The sequence below is a fragment of the Chiloscyllium punctatum genome, chromosome 15 (genome assembly GCF_047496795.1).
Source record: "Chiloscyllium punctatum isolate Juve2018m chromosome 15, sChiPun1.3, whole genome shotgun sequence".
NCBI lineage: Eukaryota > Metazoa > Chordata > Chondrichthyes > Orectolobiformes > Hemiscylliidae > Chiloscyllium > Chiloscyllium punctatum.
Genome location: NC_092753.1, coordinates 61,566,612 through 61,586,678, shown reverse-complemented (window position 1 = coordinate 61,586,678; position 20,067 = coordinate 61,566,612). Strand labels below are relative to the sequence as shown.

The 20,067-nt window shown below is 42.7% G+C and overlaps 1 protein-coding gene across 7 annotated transcripts in view; it reads right to left on the bottom strand.

The window, feature by feature from the left end:
• The window catches only part of spag17 (sperm associated antigen 17), a 222,550-nt gene that overhangs the window by 17,709 nt on the left and 184,774 nt on the right, over positions 1-20,067 (bottom strand). For 5 of the 7 annotated variants that reach the window (XM_072585264.1, XM_072585263.1, XM_072585265.1 and 2 more), the window contains 5 exons: positions 19,863-19,988; positions 19,073-19,195; positions 17,047-17,160; positions 5,361-5,527; positions 3,117-3,313 (listed from right to left, as the gene is read on the bottom strand). In XM_072585264.1, the coding sequence (XP_072441365.1) occupies positions 3,117-3,313; positions 5,361-5,527; positions 17,047-17,160; positions 19,073-19,195; positions 19,863-19,988 (727 nt within the window). The remainder of the gene's footprint in view (positions 1-3,116; positions 3,314-5,360; positions 5,528-17,046; positions 17,161-19,072; positions 19,196-19,862; positions 19,989-20,067) is intronic. The other 2 variants (XM_072585268.1, XM_072585269.1) reach the window with 1 other exon arrangement.

The window sequence follows — 20,067 nt, the reverse complement described above, 5'->3', positions numbered from 1 at the left end:
GATTGCCAGACTACTCAGACCTCTTGGCATCACAGTAGCCCACAAAAGCACGAACACACTAAAACAGCAGCTAATGAACTTGAAAGACCCTATATAGACAACAAGCAAAACTAATATCACTTACAGATTACCTTGTGATAACTGTAACAAACACTATATTAGACAAACAGGCAGAAACTAGCCACCAGGATACATGAACAGCAACTAACCACAAAAAGACATGACCCACTCTCACTAGTATCCTTAGATGAGGAAGGACACCACTTCGACTAGGACAACATATCCATCCTAAAATAAGCCAACCAGAGACACACACGAGAATTCCTAGAAACATGTCATTCCAACTGGAAATCTATCAACAAACACATTGACCTGGATCCAATTTACCACCCCCTGAGAAAAAGAACAGGAAATGGTATCACCATAGGAAATGATATCACCACTGGAAATGACATCACCAAACCAAGGAAACACAAACATATAAATAGAAAGCAGGTTACACCACCAGTGTTTCATCTTGAGGCTCACTGAAGATGTTCCCAAGTATGGTGATGAAATGTCTGAAAAAATGAACCTTCCAGTCAGCGAGCAAATCTACATCTAGATATAGGAGGAGAAAGTGAGGACTGCAGATGCTGGAGATCAGAGCTGAAAATATGTTGCTGGAAAAGCGCAGCAGGTCAGGCAGCATCCAAGGAACAGGAGAATCGACGTTTCGGACATCAGCCCTTCTTCAGGAATGAGGAAAGTGTGTCCAGCAGGCTAAGATAAAAGGTAGAGAGGAGGGACTTGGGGGAGGGGTGTTGGGAATGCGATAGGTGGAGGGAGGTCAAGGTGAGGGTGATAGGCCGGAGTGGGGTGGGGGCAGAGAGGTCAGGAACAAGATTGCAGGTTAGGAAGGCGGTGCTGAGTTCAAAGGCTTTGACTGAGACAAGGTGGGAGGAGGGGAAATGAGGAAACTGGAGAAATCTGAGTTCATTCCTTGTGGTTGGAGGGTTCCTAGGCGGAAGATGAGGCGGTCTGCCTTCAACCGTCGTGTTGCCATGGTCTGGTGATGGAGGAGTCCAAGGACCTGCATGTCCTTGGTGGAGTGGGAGGGGGAGTTGAAGTGTTGGGCTATGGGGTGGTTGGGTTGGTTGGTCCGGGTGTCCCAGAGGTGTTCTCTGAAACATTCCGCAAGTAGGCAGCCTGTCTCCCCAATATAGAGGAGGCCACATCGGGTGCAGCGGATGCAATAGATGGTGTGTAGAGGTGCAGGTGAATTTATGGCGGATATGGAAGTGTCCCTTGGGGCCTTGGAGGGAGGTAAGGGGGGAGGTATGGACGCAGGTTTTGCATTTCTTGCGGTTGCAGGGGAAGGTGCCGGGAGTGGAGGTTTGGTTGGTGGGGGGTGTGGTCCAGCAGGCTAAGGAGGACCAGTTCCAAAACCGTACCACCCAGATGGCCTCCTCCTTCAAGGACCGCAATTTCCCCCCAGACGTAGTCGACGATGCCCTCCACCACATCTCTTCCACTTCCCGCTCCTCCGCCCTTGAGCCCCGCCCCTCCAACCGCCACCAGGACAGAACCCCACTGGTCCTCACCTACCACCCCACCAACCTCCATGTCCAGCGTATCATCCGCCGTCATTTCTGCCACCTCCAAACGGACCCCACCACCAGGGACATATTTCCCTCCCCTCCCCTATCAGTGTTCCGAAAAGACCACTCCCTCCGTGACTCCCTCGTCAGGTCCACACCCCCCACCAACCCAACCTCCACTCCCGGCATCTTCCCCTGCAACCGCAAGAAATGCAAAACTTGCGCCCACACCTCCCCCCCCCCCTTACCTCCCTCCAAGGCCCTAAGGGACACTTCCATGTCTGCCACAAATTCACCTGCACCTCCACACACATCATCTATTGCATCCGCTGCACCCGATGTGGCCTCCTCTATATTAGGGAGACAGGCCGCCTACTTGCGGAACGTTTCAGAGAACACCTCTGGGACACCCGGACCAACCAACCCAACCACCCCATAGCCCAACACTTCAACTCCCCCTCCCACTCCACCAAGGACATGCAGGTCCTTGGACTCCTCCATCACCAGACCATGGCAACACGACGGTTGGAGAAAGATGCCTCATCTTCTGCCTGGGAACCCTCCAACCACAAGGAATGAACTCAGATTTCTCCAGTATCCTCATTTCCCCTCCCCCCACCTTGTCTCAGTCAAATCCCTTGAACTCAGCACCGCCTTCCTAACCTGCAATCGTCTTCCTGACCTCTCTGCCCCCAACTCACTCCAGCCTATCACCCTCACCTTGACTTCCCAACACCCCTCCCCCAAGTCCCTCCTCCCTACCTTTTATCTTAGCCTGCTGGACACACTTTCCTCATTCCTGAAGAAGGGCTGATGCCCGAAACGTCGATTCTCCTGTTCCTTGGATGCTGCCTGACCTGCTGCGCTTTTCCAGCAACACATTTTCAGCTCTACATCTAGATATATCACATTCCTTCAATGTCACTAGATCAAATCCTGAGATCTCCCTCCCTAATGGAATTGTGGATCTACCTATACAAGATGAACTGCACTGGTTCAAGAAGGCAGCCCAATCTCTTCAATGGCAACTAGGGATGGGCAATAAATGTCAGTCAGCAACACCCACATACAAAATGTTTTTTTTTAGAAAGTAAAATTAGTTTCTCTTGGCCATATCAGCAATGTCAAAATAGAAGATGAAAATTGACTGCTGCATAAGTGTTGACCTGTTATCTCACTGTTTCCTTACTGATTCTTAGTTTTAGCTGTCATTTGTGCACAGAAATTATAAATTAGATCATAATAAAGTTCTCAGATGCTCTTGGTGGATAGGTGCAGAGCAGTATATTATATACTATTTCACTAGTGACACTTAAAGTAAATTCTTGCTGGTGTAGAGTAAATATGTCAGTGTGTTATCCCTTCAATATCAACTTAAACCTTGCCAATAGTCAAGCATTCATCCCTATTTTCCCCTTCAAAATGATGATATTTTCAATTCAAGTATGGCAGTTTTCAGGTTAAAAATAAGCAAAATGAAGTCATTTTATTGTCATTTGAGTTTGGTAAGTGAACATAAGATACAGAAGAAAATACCTGCATGTGTCTATTCCAACATTCTTCAGCTCGACAGTGTACGCATAGGTAAAACCCTCTTGAAGGACACCGAAGTTCACCTTTCTTGGAAAAAGTTCAAAGCCTCGAATTGGTTTTGTTAATATACCACCTGCTTTGGGGCCAGCAATTGATACTGTATTGACTTTCCTTCTAACTGGCTCTTCAATAACAGTAAACTGCAAGGAATAAATGTAAAATTTTTAGAGGCAATTTAATACTAACCGCTTTGCAGAAATTGTCACTTGAGTTGACAGTGTCAAGTGACTTAATAGAAGACAGACTTCCTTGATCTCAATGTTAATGTGCTCTAATAAACAGACAACAATGGACCTGCATGAAACCAGTAGGGTACCTAGTCTTTCCTCTCACAGAGCCTCTCTCAAACATCTTTACCCACAGCTGCAGTATCAAGAGAATTTACAAAATTATAACCAATGGATCAGAAATCTAACAATTTATTTTAAAACCCTAGAGAGGAAGTCAATCGGGATCTTGGGATTTTTCAGCTCATGGTACCAAGTAGATTGTTAGAACTATCTCAATAGTAAGTATAATTTTCTTGATTTTCTCCCTTTTATTTTGTGATATGTAGCTATTTCCGGGAGGTTCCTTATATATTCTATAGTAAAGATAGATGCAAAATATTTGTTCAATTCATCTGCTCCCTTTTTATTTTTCATTCCCAGACTCACTTTCTATAGGTCCAATACTCATTTTGTTAGTTCTTATTTTTTTAAGTATCTATAGAAACTCTTACTTTGTTTTATATTTGTAGATAGTTTCTCTCCTTGTTAATCCTTTTGTCATTCTTCGTTGTTTTCATATTCTGACCTATCAATTTGTACAATTATATGCTTTCTGTTTAAGCACTTGGACCACTGTGTATTGTTTAGTTGCCTTAATTAAGGAAGAATGAAGAAGCCATTCAGGGAATGTAACAAGGATCCACCAGATCGATCCCTAGGATAGTGGTATTAGCCTAAGAGGATGGATTTAGGAAACTGGCCCTTTGCCTTCTAGAGTTCAGATGAATGAAGGGTGATCTCATTGAAACATACAAAATTCTTATAGGGTTAGACAAAACCAAGGTACAAGTTTCAGAATAAAAGTCTGGTGAATCTTTGGAATTCTTCACACTACAGAACTGAGGAGGTTCAGTCAATAAGTATATTCAAGGCAGAGATCAAGAAATTAAAAATGTGTTGCTGGAAAAGCGCAGCAGGTCAGGCAGCATCAAAGGAGAAGGAGAATTGACGTTTCTGGCATAAGCCCTTCAGGATCAAGAGATGTGTGGATGTTAAATATATCATGGTATGTGCTCATTGTGCAGGACACTGACATTGAAATGGTAGATCAGCCATGGTTTGTAAGAAAGATGGAGTAGGGTCATAGGGAAAATGGTCTCCCAATACCTCTGTTTTCTGTATTCTAATGATCTAACACATCAGAGGCAGTGGACCAGTTTGTGACAGATAATGATGGTGAGGTACAGCTGCGTGTTGCCTGCATATGTTTGGAACTTGGATGATTCCACTGGGGGGCGATAACTAATACGAAGCAGTCAAGGTGGGACTCCAGAGTTAACACCATGACAGCAGGAAGAGAAGCCATTGTATGTGACTCACTAGCATGATTAAACAAGAATGTAACCAACAGCAAGACTACTGAACTCGACAAAACAAAGGGGAAACATTGGAGGATGTTATAGAGGTGGAGGAAGTAGGTAGTCTTTGCGACGGCTAAGATATAGGGTTGGAGTGTGTGGTCATCCAAATGAAAGGCTGAAGCTACATTGAAAAGGATGAGGTGGGATAGCTTGCTATAGTCACATGAGACATCATTTGTGATTTTCACAAGGACTGTTTCAATGTTGTGGAAACTGGATTGAGATGTTTTAAATGAGATGACACATATACAGATACTGTAAGCCTGAAACATTCAGGTCAGGCAGCAACTGTGGAGAGAGGCAGAATTAACATCTCAGGATGATGGTCTTTTATTAGAACTGGGAAATTTTGAAATATAATAGATTTTCAGTAAGGAATCAGTGGGAAAAGGGGTAACAGGAAGCACTGATGAAAGATCATCAACCTGAAACATTAACTCTGTCTCTGTCACAGATGTTGCTGGACTAGCTGTATATTTCCAGAAATTTCTGTTTTTATTATTTAATATGGATATCATTTAATTTACACTAATACATTTATTCAGCATAACTCTTACCCTTTGATTAGGTTGTGAACCTGGCTTTGAGCTTAAAATGGCTGCTGGGAGTTTTATTTTCTCTCTCCTTGGCTGGTTAGCAGCATCAATTATCAGGCTTTTGTTGAATATGATGTTATTTCCATCAGCTGGTAGCTCTTCAGGTCTGTATTCCATCACTCCATTTTCTTATTAAAGTGAAAAATATACATAACACAATCAGACTAGAACACGACTTAATATTCTTTCTTTTATGGCAAGAAGAATACTGAAATAAAAAAAAGTATATTGTGTATTTTAAATTAAAACAAACTCTTTTATATATAACTTCATTGTTTTTGAAGAACTTCATGATTACCTACGAGGTGAAACATTAAAATAAATTACCCTAAAACTGGTATACGTAGCATTTATAATTTCGGTGCTAATACAATGGTATTGCTGTTGTAAGCACATTTTATGCCAGATTCAAACTTGGTGAGGGCATTCATGTGGGTATTAGAACTGACATACAGATCAGTTGCATTGCATCAATACTCAGGACGTAACATTGACTTGATATTACCGCAGCCATTTTCAGCTTCACCAATCCAGTTACTGCCTTGTCAAAACATACACGGCTCACGTTTGTTGTACAGCAGTAAGAACATAACCCAAACCAACACTAGTTAATATACAATTCCTTTCGGTTTAATTGTTGATTAATTTCAATTGGCTCCGTTTGAGGCTGTGGAATGACTCGTTTTCTACAAAGTTTATCAAAGTTGGTTAAGACACAGAGTGATAATGCTTAGTGCCTGCAGAGAAGATATAGGTATTGACATCAAGGATTCAGGTAAGACCAATTGCTATCAGTTACTTAGTGCTGTAGGTACCATCTTTCTTAATGTAGGAGAAAGTGAGGACTGCAGATGCTGGAGATCAGAGTCAAAAAGTGTGGTGCTGGAAAAGCACAGACAGTCAGACAACATCCGAGGAGCAGGAGAGTCGATGTTTCGAGCATAAGCTCTTCATCAGGAATGTGGGGCTGAGAGATAAATGGTGGGGTGGGGTGGGGGGGGGGGGGGTAGGGGGGAGGTAGCTGGGAATGTGATAGGTAGATGAAGGCAGGGAGTGATGGTGATAGGTTGGAGTGGAGGGTGAGTATAAAGGTAGGAATGAAGATGGACAGGCAGGATAGTTCAAGAGGGTGGCGCTGAGTTGGATCTGGGATAAAGTGGGGGGAGAGAAGATGAGGAAACTGGTGAAATCAACATTGATCCCATGTGGTTGGAGGGACCCAAGGCAGAAGATGAGGCATTCTTCCTCCAGGCGTCAGGTGGCTAGAATCTGGTGGTGGAGAATGCCCAGGACTTGCATGTCCTTGACAGAGTGGGAGGGAGAGTTAGGTGTTTCACCACAGGGCAGTGAGGTTGTTTAGTTTGTGTGTCCCAGAGATGTTCTCTGAAACGTTCTGCAAGTTGGCATCCTGTCTCCCCAGTGTTGAGGAGACAACGAACACAGTAGACATGCAGGAAAATCTTTGCCAAATGTGGAAGAATCCTTTAGGCTGCAGGGAGGGTAGTTGAGCAGAAGCAGCAAAATAGAGGTTAGGCTGCAAAAAGAACTCTCAATGAAAAGCCTTATCCACCTGATGTTTTCTGGAAGCATTTCTCCAACTCTACCTCAGCCAGATACAGTTTGTCTTTTGTCTCTAGTTAGTGGAAGAAGGACTAAGAGAAATTTGCTGCCTCTTGCAATTAGACTTGCAGCTTCAGGGAAGGGCAAGTTCAAATGTTGTTGGTGGCTGTAAGGGTTGGAGGCCCTAATTTCTTCACATTAAGACTCTCGAGACTGGAGCAAGTGACATTCATAAGTTCTCCCAGTTTGTTGTTAACTGCTGCATTAGAAAGAAGATAGACTAGACAAGCTATGCTGGAGGGTGCTGCTCAATGTGCTCAGCCTGGCCAGACAGGAATTGGCAAAGTGTCTTTGCAGTAAATGTCAGGCTTCTCCAATGATACCATCAATTACTGCCAAGTAGTTTTGTGGCAGCTACAATGAAATGCTGAGTGTGGTTGGTGTGCAAGTATGCCCAGCATATTATACTGGTCATGCCTGTTAACTTTGCTGCTGTCATGGTGATGCATTTATTCAATCCACTTTTCTCCACATTTAAGCCATCATTTCAAATTAGTGGAGGACTAGTGGGCAACAATAAATATCTTCTTAATACCTGGCTCTGCGACTTTGCTCTGCAAGCCTGTCACTTTACCAGCTCTCTCCCCATTCAGTCACCTATTCTCACTCTTTTTCAGACAATCCCTTGGAATTGAGGATGACCTGCTTCCAGTCTAGTTTGATGGGGTCCGAGATGGCTAAGAAGTCCAATAAAGAGCATGTGGTGAATGTGCACCTCTTACAACTTGACTTATTCTTGACGTGTTTAGTCCCTTCCCAAATGAGCCTTTGCACTTTTATTGGTCACAAGTCAAACAAAGGAAAGCAGTGACCATATATATCAGCAAGGCGGCTAAACCCGAGACTCTACAACTGTAGCGTCTCCCACCCGCCCTCCTCCTCTAACCTAGTTAATAAGGTAAGGTTCATTCTAAACTGCCTCTATTGAATATAAGTTTGTTATTAATTGTATAGCAACTTGAACTAAGCTCTCTACTTTAGTACTGAGTTGGTGTTTAGATAAGTAGGATATGGATGCTAGGGCAGTTGCTTGCTCCTCCTGCAGAATGTGGCAGGTGGGGGACATGGTACACGTCTCCGCTGGCTACATCTGCAGGAAGTGCACCCAACTCCAGCTCCTTGAAAACCGTGTTAGGGAATTGGAGCTGGAGCTGGATGAACTATGGATCATTCAGGAGGTTGAGGGAGTAATTGAGAGGAGTTACCGGGAGTTGGTCACTCCTAAGGCTCAGGACAAGGATAGATGGGTTGCAGTTGGGGGAGGAAAGGGGACGGACAGACAGTGCAGAGATCCCCTGTGGACATTCCCCTTAGCAATAAGTATACCGTTTTGGATACTGCTGGGGGGGATGACCTACCAGAGGAAAGCCATAGTAGTCAGTTCTCTGGCACTGAGCCTGACGCTGTGGCAAAGAAGGGAAGGGGGCAGAATAGAAAAGTACTCGTGGTAGGCACTCGATAGTTAGGGGAATCAACAGGAGATTTTGTGCTCAGATTCGGGATTCCCGGAAGGTATGTTGCCTCCCTGGTGACAGGGTCCGGGACGTCTCCGTTTGGGTGTGTAAGGTTCAAAAAGGGGAGGGCGAACAGCCAGAAATCGTGTTACATATTGGCACTCATGATATAGCCAGGAAAAGGATCGAGGATATAAAAAGTGATTTCAGGGAGTTAGGATGGAAGCTGCAAAGCAGGATGAACAGAGTAGTGTTCTCGAGTTTACTACCGGTGCCACGAGATCGCGAGGTGAGGAACAGGGAGCGGGCGCAGCTTAACACGTGGCTGTGCAGCTGGTGTAGGAGGGAGGGCTTCAGATATGTAGATAATTGGGATAAGTGGGACCTGTACATGAAGGATGGGTTGCAACTGAACTGGAAGGGGACCAATGTCCTGGGTGGAAGGTGTGCTCGAGTAGTTCGAGAGGGTTTAAACTAGTATAGCGGGGGGGTGGGAACCTGAGCTGTATACCGGAGGGGAGAGTTGATGCAGATGAGGCAATAGCAAGAGGTAGACCAGCTAGTGGGAAGGATTTTCCTGGGAAGGAACCAAGGGATCAGTTAAAGTGTGTTAGCTTTAACGCAAGGAGTATCAGGAATAAAAGTGATGAACTTAGAGCATGAATCAGTACCTGGTGCTATGATGTTGTGGCCATAATAGAGACATGGGTTTCTCAGGGGCAGGAATGGTTGCACAATGTTCCAAGGTTTAGAGCATTTAAAAAGAATATGGAGGGGGGCGGGGGGGGGGAAAGAGGAGTGAGTGTAGCACTACTAATCAGAGAGGGTATCACAGCTACAAAAGCTTTCATTGTCGAGGAAGATCTGCCTACCGAGTCAATATGGGTGGAAATTAGGAACAGCAAGGGAGCAGTCACCTCTTTAGGGGTTTACTATTTGCCCCCCAATAGCAGCAGAGAGATGGAAGAAAGCATAGGTCGGCAGATTTTGAAAAGTGTGAACGTAGTAGGGTTGTTGTAATGGGTGACTTTAACTTTCCCAATAATGATTGGAACCTCCTTCGAGCAGAAGATTTGAATGGAGCTGTTTTTGTAAGGTGTGTTCAGGAGGGTTTCCTAACTCAGTAACGTTGACAGGCCGACGAGGGGAAAGGCCATTCTAGACTTGGTGCTCAGAAACGAGTCGGGGCAGGTATCAGATCTTGTGGTGGGAGAGCATTTTGATGATAGTGACCACAACTGCCTCACATTCTACATAGCTATGAAGAAGGAGAGGATTAGGCAAAATGGGAGGATATTTAATTGGGGAAGAGGAAACTATGATGCAATTAGACATGAGTTAGGAAGTATGGACTGGGAGCAATTGTTCCATGGTAAAGGCACTACAGACATGTGGAGACTGTTTAAGGATCAGTTGTTGCGAGTGATGAATAAATATATCCCTCTGAGACAGGCAAGAAGAGGTAAGATAAAGGAACTTTGGATGACGAGAGCGGTGGAGCTTCTCGTCAAAAGGAAGAAGGTAGCTTACGTAAGGTGGAAGAAGCTAGGGTCAAGCTCAGCTCTAGAGGATTAAAGGCAGGAGAGGAAGGAGCTCAAAAATGGTCTGAGGAGAGTCAGGAGGGGGCACAAGAAAGGCTTGGCAGTACTGATTAGGGAGAACACATTTTACACTTACGTGAGGAATAAGAGAATGGTCAAAGAAAGAGTAGGGCTGATCAGGGATAGCATAGGGAACTTGTATGTGGAGTCTGAGGAGGTAGGGGAAGCCCTAAATGAGTTTTTTTCATCTGTCTTTACGAAAGAAACGAACTTTGTAGTGAATGAAACCTTTGAAGAGTAGGTGTGCATGCTGGAATGGATAGAGATGGATAGGATGCTGATGTGCTGAAAATTTTGTCAAACATTAAGATTGACAAGTCGCCAGGCCCAGACCAGATTTGTCCTCGGCTGCTTTGGGAAATGAGAAATGCAATTGCTTCACCACTTGTGAAGATCTTTGCATCCTCGGTCTCCACTGGAGTCGTACCTGAGGACTGGACAGAGGCAAATGTAATTCCTCTCTTCAAGAAGAAAATGGGAAATCCCCAGCAATTACAGACCAGTAAGTCTCATGTCTGTTGTCTGCAAGGTGTTAGAAAGGATTCTGAGGGATAGGATTTATGACCATCTGGAAGAGCATGGCTTGATTAAATGCAGTCAACACGGCTTTGTGAGGGGCAGGTCATGCCTCACAAACCTTATCGACTTCTTTGAGGATGTGACTGGAAAAGTTGATGAGGGTCAAGCTATGGATATGGTGTATATGGACTTCAGCAAGGCATTTGATAAGGTTCCCCATGGTAGGCTCATTCAGAAAGTCAGGAGGAATGGGATACAGGGGAACATAGCTGTCTGGATACAGAATCGGCTGGCCAACAGAAGACAGCGAGTGGTAGTAGAAGGAAAATATTCTGCCTGGAAGTCAGTGGTGAGTAGTGTTCCACAGGGCTCTGTCCTTGGGCCTCTACTGTTTGTAATTTTTATTAATGACTTGGATGAGGGGATTGAAGGATGGGTCAGCAAGTTTGCAGATGACACAAAGGTTGGAGGTGTCGTTGACAGTATAGAGAGCTGTTGTAGGCTGCAGCAGGACATTGACAGGATGCAGAGATGGGCTGAGAGGTGGCAGATGGAGTTCAATCTGGATAAATGCGAGGTGATGCATTTTGGAAGGATGAATTTGAAAGGTGAGTACAGGATTAAGGATAGGATTCTTGGCAGTGTGGAGGAACAGAGGGATCTTGACGTGCAGGTACATAGATCCCTTAAAATGGCCACCCAAGCGGACAGGGTTGTTAAGAAAGCATATGGTGTTTTGACTTTCATTAACAGGGGGATTGAGTTTAAGAGTCGTGAGATCTTGTTGCAGCTCTATAAAATTTTGGTTAGACTGCACTTGGAATACTGCATCCAGTTCTGGTCGCCCTATTATAGAAAAGATGTGGATGCTTTGGAGAGGGTTCAGAGGAGGTTTACCAGGATGCTGCCTGGACTGGAGGGCTTATCTTATGAAGAGACGTTGACTGAGTTCGGACTTCTTTCATTGGAGAAAAGGAGGAGGAGAAGAGACCTAATTGAGGTATACAAGATAATGAGAGGCATAGATAGAGTCGATAGCCAGAGACTATTTCCAAGGGCAGAAATGGCTAACACGAGGGGTCATAGTTTTAAGCTGGTTGGAGGAAAGTATAGAGGGGATGTCAGAGGCGGGTTCTTTACACAGAGAGTTGTGAGAGCATGGAATGCGTTGCCAGCAGCAGTTGTGGAAGCAAGGTCACTGGGGACACTTAAGAGGCTGCTGGACATGCATATGGTCACAGAAATTTAAGGGTGCATACATGAGGATCAATGGTCAGCACAGCATCGTGGGCTGAGGGGCCTGTTCTGTGCTGTACTGTTCTATGTTCTATGCAACCCCATGAGTTAACAGGAATGTTGGACCTCTCAGTAGATGTTTTGATGTAATCACTAAAGCATTTCTTACAAGAGGATGCATTCTGAATAGAGCCTTTGCTTTGGGAGTGTGGTGTCAGCCTTACAAATAACATGTCCCATCAATGCAGCGTATTTTTGATTCAATGATTGGCAAGTCGATCTGGAAAATGATTCTGCTGTTTAACTGGTTTTGTTACCAATGGATTTGGAAGATCTTGCATAAACACAACTGATAGCATTTCTCCAGTGCTTTGAGGTGCAATTATGGGTTGACCAAGTCTCTGAAGCATATTCGATCAAGACTGCTGCCTGGTGATCTATGATCTGAGTTTGGGGTTTGAGATCCTGGCTCTCAAGTACTCTTTCACTCAGTCAGTTTGAGGTTGAACTGGCACCGAGCAGAATGGGGCATGAGTGGGGGTTGGTTGGAAGTATACATTATTGTTGTGTTTAGTGGAAGGCCCATTTTTAAATATGCTTCAAAGTATGAGTCCTTCGAAAGAGCTGATAATGAGCTGGTGCTCAGGTTCTGTGTGATCATAAACACAAGTGTCATTGTCAGGCTGAAATAACAACATGGGACCGGCATGAATTACAAGGAGAGCCATTTACTCAAAGCATCACAGATGAGACCAACTGGGGCTGTGGTGTAACAGTTTTGCTGCTTGGATCATTGAGAAGGGACCCTCATTTGTGTTTCAATAATTAGTGAACTATTATAATCTGCACACACTGCCATAATGAGGGTAGGGTTCTTGTCACCAAGCTGCAGGATGTGAATTAACATTTGTAGCAGTACTAAATTTGTGAAGCTATGAATCTTAAATGTAGGTGTGTATTACAGAGAATGTTCAAGGAAATCCAAAGATATTTAAGTCTTTTTCATAAAAATGCAAAGTGTAAGAAGATTAGAAAAGTAAGACCTTTTAGACATCAAATTAATACTTTGCCTCTGTCCTTCTATAAGAGAGGGATGATTTAGACATTGCAATTAAGTAGAAGTATGCAATGTTGGATTGGATAAACAGGCTCATAGGAAATATTTAGGGACTTAGCATCTTTGAATGCAGATAAATTGCCAGGGATAGATGAACCATACTTCAGGTTGCTTAGAGAAGGAAGGGAGAAAATAGTGGAGGTTCTGATCATCATTTTTTAGTCGTGTCTGTCTACAGATGTGACATCAGAGGGATGCTAATAGTGTACCATTGTTTAAATAGGGAAGAAGAGGTAAATATGGAAGTCAGTCCAAACTTGGTGATAAACGAATGCTGGAAAACATTCTGATAGGCAGTATACATCAGAACTCAAAACAACATGGAATAATCAAGGATAAACATGGATCTTGTCAGACTATCCTGATTGTGTTTTTGAGAAGGTGACAAAGACGCCCAAGTGCAGGTAGGGAATTTAAGGTTGTCTTTTGATGAAAAGTAAGAGCACATGGAAATCTAAGGGGAGATTACACATAGGATTGAAAATTCACTCAGTGGCAGGAAGCAAAGGTTATGGTTAACAGATGTGCTTCTGACTGCCAGGCTGGTTACAATAGGATTCTGCAGGGTTCAATACTGGATCACTCACTAATTGTGGTTTATATCAATGGTTTATATTATAAATGCAGGAGGCATTTAAAAAATATTCTGGAGGATATAAAAACTGGCTGTGTGGTTGATAGTTGGAAGATAACACTAAATTACAAGATGATATCAATGGACTGGTTAGATAGGTAGAAGAACTGAGAGTTTGTGTATCTGGACAGGACTAACAAGGACTCTGCATTCATGTTCCTTAACGTATGGAGAGGCAGAGAAAACTACAGTCCCATGTCCTAGACTCTGAAGGTAGCAGGAACATAGATCATAGAACATTATGTTCTATGTGAGGATCTAAAATTTGAATTTAGGCGGTTGACAGAAGCAACAAGTATATGTGGATATTTATTAACCACAAAATGGCTTTTCAATTTAAAATAACAGAACAAAATGGCTGCAAGTAATGATTTGACTCTGTGAACTTGAACTGATGCTTTGTTAAGTTGGTTGTATTTAGAGATAAGAGAGAACAATAGATTTTTCATAATATGAATCATAAGACAGTGATTTGGTATTTGAACTAACCATGAACTGATACCATGGGATGGTGATCTACGTAAATTTAGAACCCTTTCCGAGGGAATATCATTGGATTAGCCTATTGTCAATCATGTCACTATATTACAGTTGATTGGACTTTTCTTTTAATTAAAAGCCCTTTCCCAGGAAATATCATTGGATTAACCTGCTGTAAATCATGTCACCTTATTATATGTGATTGGTCTTTTCTTATAATTAAGGCTGTATTATCTCTTTAAAAAAACATAAATAATGTGTAATTTTCGAATGTAATTGTACCATTTCTCCACGGAACACAGAAACTTTTAACCTCTGTGTTGCTGGACCAATCTGCACCAGGCTGCCTTAACTTATTAAACTGGTAACCTTGCTTTAAACAGAATGCATTCCGTTGATTCTTTTGACCGATCTCGAACCAAGAGCCACCTTTGGAAGGGTCTAGATCTTCAGCAGTACAGGCCCTTCGGTGCTTGATGTTGCGCCGACCTGTGAAACCAACCTCAAGCCCTTCTAACCCACTCTATTCCATTATCATCCATATATTTATCCAAAGACCATTTAAATGCTGGCCTTCATAACAAGAGGAATTGAGTATAGAAGCAAAGAGGTGCTTCTGCAGCTGTACAGGGCCCTGGTGAGACCACATCTGGAGTACTGTGTGCAGTTCTGGTCTCCAAATTTGAGGAAAGACATGCTGGCTATTGAGGGAGTGCATCGTAGGTTCACGAGGTCAATTCCTGGAATGGCGGGATTACCTTACGCTGAAAGACTGAAGTGACTGAGTTTGTATTCCCTTGAGTTTAGAAGACTGAGAGGGGATCTGATTGAGACATATAAGATTATGAAAGGATTGGACACTCTGGCAGCAGGAAACATGATTCCGCTGATGGGTGAGTGCCGAACCAGAGGACACCGCTTAAAAATACGGGGTAGACCATTTAGGACAGAGATGAAGAGAAACTTCTTCACCCAGAGAGTGGTGGCTGTGTGGAATGCTCTGCCCCAGAGGGCAGTGGAGGCCCAGTCTCTGGACTCATTTAAGAAAGAGTTGGATAGAGCTCTCAAAGATAGTGGAATCAAGGGTAATGGAGATAAGGCAGGAAGAGGATACTGATTAGGAATGATCAGCCATGATCATATTGAATGGCGGTGCAGGCTTGAAGGGCAGAATGGCCTACTCCTGCACCTATTGTCTAATGTCTATTGTCTAAATGCCCTTAAAGTTGGCGAGTCTACTACTTTTGCAGACAGGGCATTCCACGCCCTTACTATTCTGAGTAAAGAAGCAACCTCTGACATCTGAACTATATCTATCACCCCTCAATTTAAAGCTATGTCCCCTCATGCTAGCCATCACCATGTGAAGAAAAGGCTCTCACTGTTCACCCTATCTTATCCTCTGATCATCTTGTATGTCTCCATTAAGTCACCTTTTAACCTTCTTCTCTCTAATGAAAACAGCCTCAAGTCCCTCAGCCTTTCCTCATAAGACCTTTCCTCCTTACCAGGCAACATCCTGGTAAATCTCCTCTGCACCCCTTCCAATGCTTCCACGTCCTTCCTATAATGTGACAACCAGAACTGTACACAATACTCCAAGTGCGGCCATTAGATAAGGTGGTTTAAGAAGGGATACAGAACAGCTCCTTTCATTGGTCAAGGCGCAAAATGTCAGACCAAAAAAGTTACTTTAAAAATTTATAAAATTCTAGTTACACCACCGTTAAGAGTAACTGCTCACAATTCTGGTCACATTAGAAGAAAGATAAAAGAAGAGAATTTATTTTTACAATAGGGTCGTGAAGCTTTGAAATTCTCTACCAAGGAAGGCTGTGGAAGCTTAGGCTTCTAGGCTATTTAAAGTAGAGGTTGATAATGTTTTGTGTATCAATGGCATAATGGGCTGAATGTCCTATTCCTGTGATTGTACTTAAAAAGATTTCAAAGGGCAATTATGTAGATATTGCTAAGAATGGAGAACTTTAGCTTTTCTGTGGAAAGATCCTCAGAATGAGATGTCTGGAATCAGTGACAATGATTGTCTCTTCCCACTGCCCTTTTTGTAACTCCCTGGAAGTCCTTCTAGACTCATGATGGAAGAGAACCTTTTTTTTAGCCCGTAGCTGTGGCTGACAATCTTTGAACACATTTGGTCTGTTGCACTATTTTCACTCTTGCTCTTATCCCCGGAATGTTTTATCAAACAGTTCTAGTCTTTGCTGCATCCAGAACACACCATGCCTATAGGAGTATAAAATTGGCTTTAAACAGTGCCAGCTATGTGCAGCTAGCCTCTCATGTGTTAGCCCTCTGCTGAAACTTACAAACATTCAGCAGCATAAATAATATCGTACTACAAGCTTGCTGTTATTTAAATTAATATTTAAATGTAGGAGGCACGATAAAGAAATTAGCAGATGACACAAAAAAAACTTGCTGTGTGGTTGCAGCATACTTTGTACCAGGTTGCAAGTTACTGCAACTTATATTCATGGCAAAGATGCGCAGGTTTATTCAAAATACATTTTGCTGTACCTGCTTCTCTATAAGGTATGTGTGTCTGATTGCATGGCTAACAGATTGGATAACACTGCAATGAATAATATGACTATTTAGCTCCTCTATTTGTCCTCCTTTCTGCTGAAGCTTTTACACTCAATTATTGACACAGCTTCCTTTGACACTGCAAGAGTTCTACAAATTTGTATACAACTTGGTTCAGAATCATTTGTCATGTTTTTGTTTGCTTATTGTGATCAGATTTTATTTTACAGTAATTTCTCAGTCAGCTACTGTCTTAGCTACTTTATTACTTCGCAACAGTCCTATTTCCATGCTATCAAGAAAAGCTAAACACTTACTTTGCCTTCAAGCTGCCTCCTGCCGAATCAGTATTTATTAAAAATTAGAAGAAAAGCTTTTTAAAATTTGCTAACACCATATCTTTCTCTAAAATATGAATTCGTAAGAGTTTGGTACTGACTTGAGGCAATGTCTTTCAAGACATCTGCAGGAATAGAAAGCGGTTTGTGCAAGAAACAACAGTTGTATATCTTCTCAGAAGGTTGCTCATCAGCACTTCGTGTATGGCAACGTGCTGCAATTTAAGAAAATAATAGCATCATGGGTTAAATCACAAACAAAAACAGAAATTGCTGGCAAAACTCACCGGGTCTGGCAGCATTTGTGAGAGAAAGCACACTCAACATTTCAAGTCTGATAACTCTTCATCAGAACTATTTTTGTGTCAGATCTCCAGTATTCACAGTTCATTGTTTTATTTAATGAGTTTTATTACTGTTGCTCAAGTTCAAAAGTCATTTGCGTTTTAGTCTGTTGCAATGATCCTGTTAGAGTGATAGCCCTTGATGCCAATGCCGCATTTGACTGAGTGAGGCATCAGGAAGTCCTAGCAACACTGGAATCAATGGCTATCAGGAGGCAAACTCTGCTGGTTGGAGCTTTACGTGACACATAAAAAGATGAATGTCAGTCTTCTCTACTCCAGGACACCGCTGCAGAGTTCCTCAAGTAGTGCCCTCGGCCGAACCATCTTCAGCATCATTTTTGATTCTTCAGATATTGAAGCAGTCCACTTTCAAATGCAATAAGATCCAGACAATGTCTAGGCTCGAGCTGACAAGTGGTAAGTAAAATTCACGCCACATAAATACCAGGCAATGACCATCTCCAATAAGATGCAATCCAATAAGACTACTCCTTGACAGTCAATGGTAGTGCCATCACTGAATTCCCCACTGTCAACATCCTGGAGGTTATCATTGACCAGAAACTTAATTGAACTTACCACACAACCACAAGTGACTACAAGAACAAGTCAGAGGCTAGGAATAATGCAAGGAGCAACTCACCTCCTAACAGCCCAAAGCCTGCCCACCAGCTGCAAGGCACAAGTGAGGAATGTGATGGAATGCTTCCTACGTTCCTGGATGCTGCAGCTTCAACAGCACTCACAATGCTTGACTCCATCCAGGATAAAGCAGACTGCTTGATTGGCATTACATTCACAAGCATCCATTCCCTTCACCACCATTCCCTTCCTCAGCAGCAGCAGGAGCAGTGTGTACAATTTACAAGATGCCACGCAGAAATTCACCAAAGATCCTCAGACAACACCTGCCAAAACAATAGCCACTTCCAACTAGAAGGACAAGGGCAGCAAACACTATGGAAGTACCATCACCTGCAAGTTCCCATTCAAGCCACTCACCATCCCGATTTAGGATACATTATCATTCCTTCACTGTCGCTGGGTCAACATCCTGGAATTCTCTCTCTAAAGGCATTGTGGCTCTTCCTACAGCACATGAATTGCACTGATTCAAGAAGACAGTTCACCACCACCTTTTCAAAGGCAGCTTGGGTCAGGCAACAATTGCTGGCCAATCAGCACTGTCCATGTCCAAGAGAATAAAAACAAAGGACTTGGAGATGGAGTTGGCATTCCATTGACTCCTAAAGAATGGCATTGTTCTGGCACATTAGATGAAGAGTGATATCAGAATCAAGCGTTCAGGTGTGGTCATCAGCAGCCATTACCCTTGCTCAATGCGTGGATGTTCAATCATGCAAGATGACAGCAAACTGAGGGAGCCCCTCTCCACAACTGACAGTCTGTCCACACTGGTTAACTATTTGGACTGGGCTGACTGTCTGATCTCAACTGGAACTGACATAATTGCAGTCCAGACAGGAATAGGCCCTGAAATGATCAGTCATTGTTCACCTAAGGGCCTCAGTTGACAGTGGAATAGGAATGTAGAACTTCAGCCTTCCCACCTGGAACTATCATTGCAGAGGTTGAAAGATGATGAGATTCTGGCTGAACCAACCTCAATAATTAAGTTCCCTTCCCTCCTCTGGACTTTAACATTTTGCCCAATGTCATGAACAAATAAAAGGAGAAGCAATTTTATGATTCTTCTGTAAAAAGGTCCAAAAATACCAATTTACATGAATAATCTAATGAATTAATTCAAGATTCTTACCTGGAGCAGAATGACATGAAGGTGCCATTGTCTGTGGCTGTTGAACGTTGAGTCTCATTGGACAAGTTGCCTTTGCCTCTGTTTCACAAGTAGAGGTTTGATTAAGGAGCCTGTTACAAGTACCTGATGAGCAAACAGAAGCAGAAATTTTATTTTCAAAGATTCATGCTGCAATGAAAATATTATACAAAACATACAAAATTGCACACTTAGCTAATTAACATTTGTAAACTGAAATCAGAATATCGCAGGCAGATATATTGATGGGTGTCTCAGGTAGCTCATTAGAGAACAAGATTTGTAGATCAGATCATCATGACACATTTGGAGGCCATCAGGTAAAATTTGCAATGAAATCAGCCAAGGTGTTTAGTGGCTAAATTCAGCAAAGGTAGGTGTCAGGATTGGGAGGTTAGAGACTGTTACAGAAAATGAATATAAATCTGAATGGGCATAGTGAACTCCCACCACTGGCCTATAATAATCATGATATGCTGTTTGAAATACTGTGGCACTGGATTTTCTATGAACAATATCACAAAAAGTTTGTACATATTTTCTTCTTTTCTTTCCCTTAGTTTCTTGGCACATTTAGTGCATGCTAAATTCCATAATAACCATGTTAGATTTCCATTTTCCACCGACGTAACATATTATTTGGAAAGTCAAAATAGAGTAAAGAAAACAGTGAAGTCTTTGTTGAAGAAATAACTGGGATTGATGTGAACACTACTTAGCAGCAGTTTTGTGTTTTCTGGTCAATTCATAAATGAATTAAAAAATAATTTACCTGGAGGGGAATACTGACACTGAGAGATTACTGCCTGTTGGATTGCATTGTTTGAACTTTGGAGGCTGCATGTATCTGTTTCTGTTCCGTGAAATGGCATTGGATATATTGGTCTATTGCTAACATCTGAAAGAAATAAATTAAAAATGATACTTGTGTATGAAGAGTGTTTGTTATCCTAGATGCCTATTCATTTAAAAATATT